Here is a 12,281-nt window from a genome sequence, read left to right as displayed (position 1 = left end):
CCTTGGGATGTTTTACTACGTTAAAGGCGCTATATAAATACAAGTTATTGTTGGACTAGGAACATTGAAGTTGTGAGTTCAAATCTCGCCACAGCAAGTTGTGAAAATAATTCTGGTAATAGTAAATCTGACAGACAGCAGAAAATGACTGAAATCTGCTAGATTGTTGTAAAATCCTAACTGGTTCACTAATGTCCTTCGGAGAAGAGAACCTGCCACCCCTACCAGGCTTGGGCCTATGTGTGACTCCAGTTTCACACTACATGGCTAAGGTAAATGCCCTCAGGCAACCTAGGGTGGGCAATAAATATATCCTTGCCAATGTTGGCCACATTTCAAGAGCAAAAAAAGAGAAAATTCTCTCATTTCTTTTTACATGTGTGGCCCTGAAAGGGTCAGAGGTCTGGTGAGAGTCAGCACCTTTTGGAAGCCATTGCTAAGCACTGTCTGAATCATGTTTGCTGTCATATAATGCATTATCCTGCAGTGCATTACCACAGGATTTAAAATCAATCACATTAAAAAGCTTTTTAGATTGAGTTACCTGAAATGGAGATATCCTTACTGTTCTTAATTGGTGTATAAAATAAGATAGACATTTGGGAGGTGAAATTGCCCTGCGCCCTTTCTGGGTCGAGACTTTTAGCGCCCGGCACAGAAGTCCAGCCTCCACTGCAGAATTTCCCTTACTGCCCCTCTAAGGAAGCGGAGCGCAATCTTGCTGGCACCCTTCCATTCATGGAGTGCCCCGAGAGTGGATGTCTCAGGGTAATTTCACAACCCACAGGGTAATTTCCCCCGTAGAGCGGTAAGGGGTCGGCGCAGGGTAGTGGGGGGGTCACCGTGCACGCCAATGATGTCATCACCAGTTGCGCGGCGATGCAGGGCACACCTCCGCAAACTCGCGGGCAATTTCCCAGGAGCGGGTAGCGCCCCCCTCCCCGGACGAAAAGTGTCTTGGGGCTCCATTAGTGACCCCGTAGGCACTACAAAAAGGGGCAATTTAGCCCGCTTGGTCTCTTGTCACTCTCTCTCCACCACTCACTATTTTCCCCTCCCCATACTTTCTGGTTGCTCCTTGTAATTAGAGTGCAGTTGTACTGTACAAAGCACCATGGATAGAGTTGCAAAGATTGGTGTTATACTGCCACACTGTCCTCTCCAACTGTTTTTCTTTGAGATTCTGTGGCCATTTCTGGGCCCAAGGCAAGTGCAGACCGTCAGTTTACCTTATTGGTTTTCTTTGAGGGTGTGACAAAGGAGCTTGCGAGAGGTAAGGCAGTAGATGTGTTGTACATGGACTTCAATAAGACCTTTAATATTGTTTCTCTGGAAAGGCCTATACTGAAAATAACAAACACAGGAATCAGTGGAAATATTTACAATGGATATATAATTGGTTGACTGATAGAACCTAGAGGGTGGTGGTAGAGATTGTCATCAGCCTGGGAGATTGATTCAGTGGGGTCCCACAGGGGTCTACTTTGGGATCTCATTTATTTCATATCTTCATAAATGATCTGGAGCTAGGAATCTCAAGCACAGTTGTTAAATTTGCAGATGATACAAAGCTAATGAAGGTGGCAGAAACCAAAGCAGAACAGGTTAAGCTACAGGAGGCATTGAAGTTGCATGATCAGCCATGATCATGTTGAATGGTGATGCAGGCTCGAAGGGCCGAATGGCCTACTCCTGCACTTACTTTCCATGTTTCTATGAATATACTTGAGAATTGGGCAGACAGCTGGCAGATATAAATCAATATACACAAATGCAAAATACTTCACATGGAGACAAAAAATCCAGGAAGGGACTGTTACTCGTTGGAGTTCAGAAAGATGAGGGGTGATCTTATAGAAACATTTAAAATAATGAAAGGGATAGACAAGATAGAGGCAGAAAGGTTGTTTCCACTGGTCGGGAAGACTAGAACTAGGGGGCACAGCCTCAAAATATGGGGGAGCCAATTTAAAACCGAGTTGAGAAGGAATTTCTTCTCCCAGAGGGTTGTGAATCTGTGGAATTCTCTGCCCAAGGAAGCAGTTGAGACTAGCTCATTGAATGTATTCAAATCACAGATAGATAGATTTTTAACCAATAAGGGAATTAAGGGTTACGGGGAGCGGGCGGGTAAGTGGAGCTGAGTCCACGGCCAGATCAGCCATGATCTTGTTGAATGGCGGAGCAGGCTCGAGGGGCTAGATGGCCTATTCCTGTTCCTAATTCTTATGTTCTTATGTTTCTTATGTTACTTCGATGGAAAGAAAATAATGCACATGGAAAATGAAAGAAATCCAAGGGTCCCGATTGACATTATATTGAAGCTATTGCAACAATGCTCGGTGGCAGTGAGTAAAGCAAATCAGAATTTGGGATGTATTAAAAGGGGAATATTGAGCTGAAAGTGAGGTAATCCTGCCACTTTATAAATCATTGGCGTGGCCCCACTTAGAATACTGTGTACAGTTCTGGTCGCTTCAGTACTGGAAGGATACTGCAGCTATTGAAAGGATGCAGAGAGAGCAATGAGAATAATTGAGGAAATGGAGAAATTGGATTATGAGGAACGATTATGCAAATTGAGCATACTATCCACTGGAACTGAAAACCTTGATGGGTGATATGATTGTTGTTTTTAGGATTATAAAGGGACTAAATAATGTAGTCCATGACAAGCTATTTTACCTTATCCAAAAGACACGCTTGAAGGGGGTAAATTCAAAATTAATCTGTGGACATAATGGCCTCGATATTAACCCCCCTCCCCCCATGATGGCCTGGGGTGGAGGGGGGGGGGTTAATGACTTTAACGGGGAACGTGTCCCCAATGCATGCACCGTCTTCTCTTTACATCAGCAGATATCAGGGTGTCCAAGTGTCCCGCCACGGAGAGGCTTGGCGTGTAATTAACATATTTAAATCAGGATTCCACAATACAATTTGGATCCCGATTTGAAATTCACTGCGTGGGATTCCCAGGGGTCGGGAAACCTGGCAGTGAAATGGAGGCGGGAACCACTGGCTACATTAGGTAAGTGCATTTTTCACTACTCCTTGTGGGTCAGGAGGTGCAGAAGTGCTCCTCTAGCCCCTCCAGCCCCAATCACCAATCTCCCCACCCCAGCCTTCCCGACATCTTCAAATCTATGGAACAGGCTTCCTAGGGAGACAATGGAAACAGGTAGTATTGATTCATTCAATTGCAAATTAGATAGTATATGATTAATTTGTGACATGATATGTGGTAAGTGTAGCATGCTTGGGAGGAACAGATGATTTTGTATCAATGGTTCCCAAAGCTCTCCACCACTGGGGGTTAGCCATGTTTTTTGCCAGATCTGTTGCAAACTAATTGATGGTGATTGATTGCTATGATTAATCAACAACTCCATCAGCATTGTATCATGCGACGACCAGGATGATAGAAGGTGAACCAGATGGACCTTGGTCTTTTCCTATGTTCCTATGGAGGCAACCAATCAACAAACAATAACCAATAAACAATCTCAGTTTCTCCAGTCTCGCCACATAACTGAAGCCTCTCATCCCTGGTAAATCTCCCCTTAACCTTCTCTGCTCTAAGGAGAACATAGGAACAGGAGGAGGCCATTAAGCCCCTCAAGCAGGTTCCGCCATTCATCATCATCATCATCATAGGCAGTCTCTTGAAGCGAGGATGACTTGCTTCCACGCCAAAAAGGGATGAGTTCACAGATGTTTCAATGAAGGACCTAATATTCCAGATCCCAAACTACATCGTGAAGGGTGGAAGATGCCTGTGCTTGGATTTTTTTAACGTGTGGTGGCCGTTGCACACCAGCCACCACACGGGCTTGACAGAGCTAGGTCTTGGTCCAGTGGCAATTCAGTTAGATTATGGTTGATCAGTATCTTAACTCCATCTACATGGCTTAGTTCCATAACAAGAATCTATCGCTCTTGGTCCAGGTGGTGGTCCAAGCAGATGAGCAATTCCAAGTTAGGGAATGAGGGGGTTTGGGGGGCGGGGGACATAAACTTCTGTGGTTGTCACAGGGAAAGAGGGGATACTAATAACTCCTGCCACATTCCCTCGATTTGATTTTCTTATTCCAGCACTTAAAAATTTATTTTTTTGTGACAAATATATATTTTGTTTTATAAGATCTCCTGTTTTTCTAAAGTTCGAATTGTCTGTTTTTTCTTGGTCCAATTGCCGATGTTTACCACTGCCATCAAATGCCTCTCTGACTGCTCGGGAGAGAGAGAGGAACAATCAATTAAACAGCACTTGCTCAGGAAAAAAAATAACGTGGCATTGTGACATCACCATGGCATGATGCAACACATTCATCAGAAGGCTTTCTGTACAACCAACCCATGAGCAACAGAGTTATACTACAGCCTGTGTCTCTGTATCTGCGCTTTCTCTCATTGTCTTTTCTATATCTCTGTATGAACTCTTTCTCACTTTCTCTGCTGTATCTCTGTATCTGCTCTTTCTCTTGCTTTCTCTGCTTTATCTCCGTATAAACTATTTTTCTCATTTTCTCTGCTGTATCTGTAGCTGCTCTTTCTCATTCGTCACTGCTGTATAAGAACATAAGAAATAGGAGCAGGAGTAGGCTATTTCGCCCCTCGAGCCTGCTCCGCCATTTAATAAGATCATGGCTGATCTGATCATGGACTCAGCTCCACTTCTTCGCCCGCTTCACTTAACTTTTTATTCCCTTATCGTTCAAAAATCTGTCTATCTCTGCCTTAAATATAGTCAATGACCCAGCCTCCACAGCTCTCTGGGGCAGAGAAGAAATTCCTCTTCATCTCAGTTTTAAATGGGCGGCCCCTTATTCTGAAACTATGTCCCTTAGTCTTAGTTTCCCCTATGAGTGGAAATATCCTCTCTGCATCCACCTTGTCGCGACCCCTCATTATCTTATATGTTTTGATAAGATCACCTCATCCTTCTGAACTCCAATGAGTATAGGCCCAACCTACTGAACCTATCTTCATAAATCAACCCCCTCATCTGCGGAATCAACCTAGTGAACCTTCTCTGAACTGTCTCCAATGCAAGTATATCCTTCCTTAAATACAGAGACCAAAACTACCAGTACTCCAGGTGTGGTCTCACCAATACCATGTACAGTTGTAGCAGGATTTCTCTGCTTTTATACTCCATCCCCCTTAAAAGGCCAACCTTCCATTTGCCTTTGTGATGACTTGCTGTACCTGCATACTAACTTTTTGTGTTTCATACACAAGGACCCCAAGGCCCTCTGTACTGCAGCATTTTGCAATTTTTCTCCATTTAAATTATAATTTGCTTTTCTATTTTTTTCTGCCAAAGTGGATAACCTCACATTTTCCCACATTGTACTCTGTCTGCCAAATTTTTGACCACTCATTTAGCCTGTCTATATCCCTTTGCAGATTTTTTGTGTCCTCCTCACAATTTTCTTTCTCACCCATCTTTGTATCATCAACAAACTTGACTACATTACACTCAGTCCCTTCATCCAAATCATTAATATAGATTTTAAATAGTTGAGGCCCCAGCACCGATCCCTGTGGCACCCCACTAGTTACTATATGCCAACCAGAAAAAGACCCATTTATCCCAACTCTCTCTTTTCTGTTAGTTAGCCAATCCTCTATCCATGCTAATATATTACCCCCAACCCTGTGAACTTTTATCTTGTGCAGTAATCTTTTATGTGGCACCTTATCGAATGTTTTCTGGAAATACAAATACACCACATCCACTGGTTCCCCCTTATCCACCCGGCTCATTACATCCTCAAAGAACTCCAGCAAAATTATCAAACACTATTTCCTTTTCATAAAACCATACTGACTCTGCTTGATTGAATAATGCTTTTCCAAATGTCCTGCTACTGCTTCCTTAATAATGGACACCAGCATTTTCCCAACAACAGATGTTAAGCTAACCGGTCTATAGTTTTCTGCTTTCTGTCATCCTCCTTTTTTAAATAGGGACGTTACATTTGCGGTTTTCCAGTCTGCTGGGACCTCCCTAGAATCCAGGAAATTTTCGTAGATTACAACCAATGCATCCACTATCTCTGCACCCTAGGATGCAAGCCATCGGGTCCAGGGGACTAGTCTGCCTTTAGTCCCATTATTTTACCAAGTACTACTTCTTTAGTGATAGTGATTGTATTAAGTTCCTCCACTACTGGGATGTTTTTAGTGTCTTCTACCGTGAAGACCGATACAAAATATTTGTTCAAAGTCTCTGCCATTTCCCTGTTCTCCATTATTAATTCCCCAGTCTCATCCTCTGGGTGATCAACATTTACTTTAGCCACTCTTTTCCTTTTTATGTACCTGTAGAAACTCTTACTATCTGTTTTTATATTTCGTGCTAGTTTACTTTCATAATCTATCTTCCCTCTCTTTATTATTTTTTTAGTCGTTCTTTGCTGGCTTTTAGAAGTTTCCAAATCCTCTGGCCTCTCATTAGTCTTGGTCACATTGTATGCCCTTGTTTTCAATTTGATACCCTCCCTTATTTCCTTAGTTAGCCACGGATGGTTACCTCTTCTCTTACAGTCTTTCCTTTTCATTGGGATATATTTTTGTTGTGAGTTATGAAATATCTCCTTAAATGTCTGCCACTGCTCATCAACCGTCCTACACTTTAATCTATTTTCCAATTCCGCTTTATCTAACTCTGCCTTCATTCCTTTGTAGTCTTCTTTATTTAAGCTTAGGATCCAACTTTCTCACCCTCCAACTGAATTTGAAATTCAACCATGTTATGGTCACTCATTCCGAGAGGATCCATCACTAGGAGATCGTTTATTAATCCTGTCTGATTACACAGTACCAGATCTAAGATAGCCTGCTCCCTGGTTGGTTCCGCAACATACTATTCAAGGAAACTATCCCGGATACACTCTATGAACACTTCCTCAAGGCTACCCCGGCCAATTTGCTTTATCCAATCAATATGAAGGTTAAAATTGCCCATAATTATTGCCGTTCCTTTTTACAAGCCTCCATTATTTCTTGATTTATACTCCGTCCAACAGTGTAGCTACTGTTAGGGGGCCTATAGACTATGCTCACCAGCGACTTTTCCCTCTTATTATTCCATATCTCCACCCAAACTGATTCAACATCTTGATCTTCTGAACATCATTTCTCACGAAGGCACTGATTTCATCCTTTATTAACAGAGCTACCCCAACTCCTTTTCCTTTCTGTCTGTCCTTCCGAATTTTCAAGTACCCCTGAATATTTAGTTCCCAACCTTGCAACCATGTCTCTGTAATGGCTATCAGATCATACCCATTTGTATCTTTTTGTGCCGTCAACTCATCTATTTTGTTACAAATGCTGCGTGCATTCAGATAAAGAGCTTTTAAATGTTCTCAGTCTGCTTCTCTCTGTCTCTGGCTCTCTGTGCCTCTTTCCTGTCTGTGTCCTTGGTGTGTCTTTCTCCTTTGTCAGTGACTCGGTGTTCTCATTCTCCTTTCCCTCTGCTCTTTCTCTGTCTCCATTTTCTCAGTGTGCTTTCCTTTTCTGTATACGCATTCTCTCTCTAACTACTTTTCCTCGGCTGTTTTCATGACTCCTTATCCTCTCAAACTATCTCTCTTTTTCTACTTTCCCTGTGGAACTCATTCGAGATACCGACTATTCTCTATGAATCTTGTTCCAGACATCAACTATCCCCTTTTAACCTTGCTCTGGACACCAACTATAAATCAAACTCCAGATGCCCATTATCCTCTATGAAACTCACTCCAGACACTCACTATCCCCTATATAACTAACTCAAAACCTACTATCGTAACTTACTCCAGAAACTATCTCCTTTTTAACTCACTCCAGACACTCATGACCCATGAACCCTCAGCTTTTCGCCATATTTATTAATGCCGGATGAAGGAATAGGGAGTTGTATAGCCAAATGCGAATATAACACTAAATTAGGAGGGACAGTAAGTAGATGGGAGATTGATAGATTAAGTGAGTGCACAAAACTTTGGCCGATGGAGTTCAATGTGGCCAAGTGTGAGGTCATCCACTTTAGATCTAAGAAAGATAAACCAGAGTTTTTTTAAATGTTGGGAAACTAGGAACTGTAGAGGAGCAAAGAGACTGGGAAGTTCAAGGACACAAATCAATTAAAGCTAGCAGGCAGGTACAAAAAACAATCCAAAAGGCTAATGGAATGAAGGCCTTTATCTCAAGGGAGTATAATCGGGAGGAAGTGAGTTATCCCCTGTGTAACTCACTCCAAACACCCACAGAGCACACTTAATCTATTAAGTGAATCCTAATTGTTCCATTTTTATCTGCGGTCCCAAAATTACTGAGAAAGACAGAAACAATGCACAGACTTTCAAGCCAGAGAAATTAGTAGATCTCCAGTTCTCGAGAACCCCCCACTCAAGCCCCAATCAGCGACCAAAGTTCACCCTTTCAATATGTTGCTGGTTTTGACATGCTCCTCAATGTAACTCACTTCCAGCTCCAGGTATCTATTAGTACATACACATGCTCCTCCCTGTATCCTCAAGTGTTTACATTAAAGCTTATCGCACTCCCACTCTGACTTATTCTTTCCTGGCACCTTAAAACTATAGAACTCGTTACCTCACTCGATATTCCCTTTCCCTGATAATCTGCAGGATTTTAAATCCCAAGCATGGTGCCATCTAAACATTATTTCCTCTTTCAACCTAACCTTTCCTACTACTTTTTTCAACCATAGCAGTGGACAGCATTCTGGACCATGGCCCATCAGCTTAGCTGTTCATAACGTTTTGTGATGATATTCATGCTCACTGGCATACTGTATATTTGTCTTATATTTCTTATTTATATAGCAGCTCTTCATGCTGTCCACGCGTCCCAGTCCAGTGACTGATTGGGAAATACAGCGGCCATTTTGTGCCAGGAACACCCCACAAACACCATGGTATCTGGTTTTGTCCTCCCCTCTTTGAGGCATCTTTCTGTGCAAGAGGAGCGCTACAAAAATCTTCTTTGTTGCTCTGATGATTAACCTGATTTGGGTTTTTTGGTGATGTTGGTTGATTGCTAAATGTTCGAATAGTGCCACAGAATCTTTTAAGTCCACCTGATCAGGTAGACGGTGACGTGGCTTAATGTTTTGTTTGAAAGCTGGCACCTCTGACAATGTAGCATTTCCTAAGCACTGGGCTGGAATATCAGCCTAGATTATACCTGGTGTGGACTTCAAGCCCTTTGACCAAGAGACAAAGCTTCTACCCAACTGAGCCAAGTTGACACATTTCATTCAGTTATCTTTTAGATAAACTGTATGGCACACTTTGCTTTCCTGGCAGAAATAACTTGCATTTGTATAGCGTCTTTCATGACATCAAAACATCCCAAATCGCTTTCGGGCCAATGAAGTACTTAAAAAAAATGCAGCCACTGTTGTAACGTAGGAAATATGGCAGCCAATTTGTGCACAGTAAGATCCCACAAACAGCAATGAGATAAATGGCCAGATAATCTGTTTTGGTGGTGTTGGTTGAGAGATAAATGTTGGCTAGGACACCGGGAAAACTCCCCTGCTGTTCTTCGAAAAGTGCTGCGGGATATTTTACGTCCACATGAAAGGTCAAACAGGGGGGCCTCAGTTTCCAAAGGATGGAACCTCCGACAGTGCAGCACTCCCTCAGTACTGCACTGAAGTGTTGGCCTAGACTTTGTGCTCAAGTCTTGGGAGTGGAGCTTGAATCCACACCTGCCTGGCCCTGAGGCAAGTGTGCTACCACTGAGCCATGGCTGAAACAACACACTAAAAGACATCATCAAATTTTACCCACTTGGGAGCGGGATTCAGTCAGTTAGGTTTTAATTTGATGTATCTCTGTAACAACCCTGTGTGTTTGAAGGGTTAGTCATCAGCCTCACTCTGTTTTATCATAAATTTCACGAGGATTCCTGTCGGCTGTGGCAAAACAGCATTTCATTTTACTTAAGGTCCGAGGACAGTAATCGGCCTTAGCTTACATAAGGCTTCAGTACACTGTGGTTTATAACAAGGCACCCTTGAGTGTACTTGCTAAGCGTACCAGCTGTGTTATATAACCGTACACCACCTACCAGCCTTAATTTTTAAATTAGATCCCACAGATTAGCACAGTATAATCATAGACGCAAGCAGAGATTTAATTTTATTACAAAAATTGATATTAAGTCTGAACGTGGTAAGGCCCTGCATTCTGCAGTGTTATATCTGTTAATGAAGCTTTAAATGATGCATTCAGAACTCAAAAGCCGATTTCTGAGAATCATGACATTCTTCTGATTCGCCCCTCCCCCGCTATAAAATGTCTGTCACACATAGTCCCCATTACCAAAAATATTAGAATTTCTACATCAAGAAGCTGGGGAGGAGGCGAGGGGGAGTGCAACATTAAGATCGTTATACAACAATCCTCTGGAAAAAAAAAATCAAATATAAATTAAATAGATTAAATCCTACCATCCCCCCCCGACTCACCTGGGCTTCTTTGCTCAGGTTGGAACTCCTGATGTAGACTCGCAGCATCCTTCGCCGCATCCCCAGGCATTGTCGAGCTGGATCTCAGGATTAATGCTGCAGGTTCATTTAGGCAGAGCAGCCAGCTTGTGTTGTTTGGTATCCCTCCACCTCGTCCTCACCAATGCTGTAGAGTTGGGGGAAGGGGTGGGGATGGAGGGGGGGGGGTGGGGGGCGGGGGGTGAGAGAGCAAACGTGTGCTGCGTGTGTGTTTGTGTGCGTGCTTGGGACTGAGAGTGCGCTGCACCAGCATCCCTTCTGACAGTGCACTGTACTGTACTTAGCTGTGTCATGCTAGATGATGTCAGCAGAATTCAGGAGAAAATCAGGGTGTGTACCAGGCACTGCAGAGCGAGAGAGAGAGAGAAATGGAGAGAGAGAGAGAGAGAGAGATCGCCTCTAATCAATACTGCAGAAAATAAGACCACTTTTCCAGCGCCTGTGCTTTATTGCATCACCCAGTCCTCTTTTTTTTTCCACTTAAAGATAAACCATATTTTGCTCTGATTTCTACAAGCCCACTTCAGTCTTTGTTAGACGTTCCGACTTCACCCTTCATTAAATATTCATTTAGATTCAAGCAGTGTCTTTTTAATACATCAGCAGGGGAGTCACCAGCAATAATCACCAAGGCACAAAGACCATCAATGAGACAGCTGGGAAGGGGGGAGGAGAGACGGGGGCAGGGGGTGGGGGGGCAGTGGGCCTTCTCTTTTTAAAGTGAAAAAATATATAATGAATCCCTGCACGGGTAATAAATGAAGGAGATGATTTAATTGGAAAGGAAACTGCGAACGTCAGAAATCGGAAATAAAATATTTTGAAATGCTGGAAATACACAGCAAGGCTGCCAGCAACTGGGAGGAGGCAAGCTGGGTTAATGTTTCAGGGAGGCATCCTTCGCCTGACACACACTCAAAAAATTCATCCGCCTTTTTCAGGCTCTGTATATTCTTAGCACTTTTTTAAAATTAGAAAGCTATGGGACAGAATTTCGAGTATAGTGAATGCAAGACATGTAGGACAATACACGAAGGACAGGGCCCCCTGTGTCAACAGCGGACAGTGGGTTCTTTCTGTTCCATTCAAACCCTCATGAGAAAATGTTAACAATAATCTTCTTAGGCAGTCCCTTGTATCAAGGATGACTTGCTTCCACCAAAAAGGGATGAGTTCACAGGTGTTTCAATGAAGGACCTGATATTCCAGGTCCCGAACTATATGTTGAAGGATGGAAGATGCCTGTGCGTGGATTTTTTTAATGTGTGCACACTAGCCACTACACGGGCTTGACAGAGGTCTTGTTCCAGTGGCAAAGATTAACTATGACGACTGGAGACCAGCTCTGCTGTATGGACTCAGTGCGCACACATATCGCAGTGTGGGCTGGCCCATGCTGCCCCGTGCTGCCCCTGGGCCCTCGCCTCTCCTGGGCCCCAAACTCACGCCTCTGCTGGGCCCCGAACATGTCCCTCTGCAGTTTCCCGCCACTTCTTCGCCGCTACCTCGCCGCTCCTGCTGTACCTTGATTTTGGTGACGTCCAATCCAGTCGCCCTCTTCACAGCCATCTCCCTCCCGGGACGGCTCGCGCTGTACCTTGCCCGACCTGCCATGACGTCCTGACCTGCGAGGATCCATCTGCAGCAGATCGGGGCCATAAAAGGAGCAGCGTGCGGTGGCTGTGGAGCAGCGTGGCAGCCTGACCTATTCAGGGGCCAAAGACAATGGGTTTGCTTTTCCCAATGT

At 43.6% G+C, this 12,281-nt stretch overlaps 1 protein-coding gene across 3 annotated transcripts in view; it reads right to left on the bottom strand.

The window, feature by feature from the left end:
- LOC139276769 (NAC-alpha domain-containing protein 1-like) overlaps window positions 1-10,784 on the bottom strand; it is a 97,340-nt gene extending 86,556 nt beyond the window's left edge. For 2 of the 3 annotated variants that reach the window (XM_070894777.1, XM_070894790.1), the window contains exon 1: window positions 10,496-10,784. In XM_070894777.1, coding sequence (XP_070750878.1) covers window positions 10,496-10,565 — 70 coding nt within the window. In that variant the 5' untranslated portion in view covers window positions 10,566-10,784. Of the gene's footprint in view, window positions 1-1,229; window positions 1,345-10,495 lie in introns of all 3 variants that reach the window. The other variant, XM_070894783.1, reaches the window with a different exon arrangement.
- Window positions 10,785-12,281: the final 1,497 nt, after the last annotated feature.

This window comes from Pristiophorus japonicus, chromosome 1 (assembly GCF_044704955.1).
Source record: "Pristiophorus japonicus isolate sPriJap1 chromosome 1, sPriJap1.hap1, whole genome shotgun sequence".
Classification (NCBI taxonomy): Eukaryota; Metazoa; Chordata; class Chondrichthyes; family Pristiophoridae; genus Pristiophorus; species Pristiophorus japonicus.
This window is presented reverse-complemented; position numbering and strand designations above follow the sequence as displayed.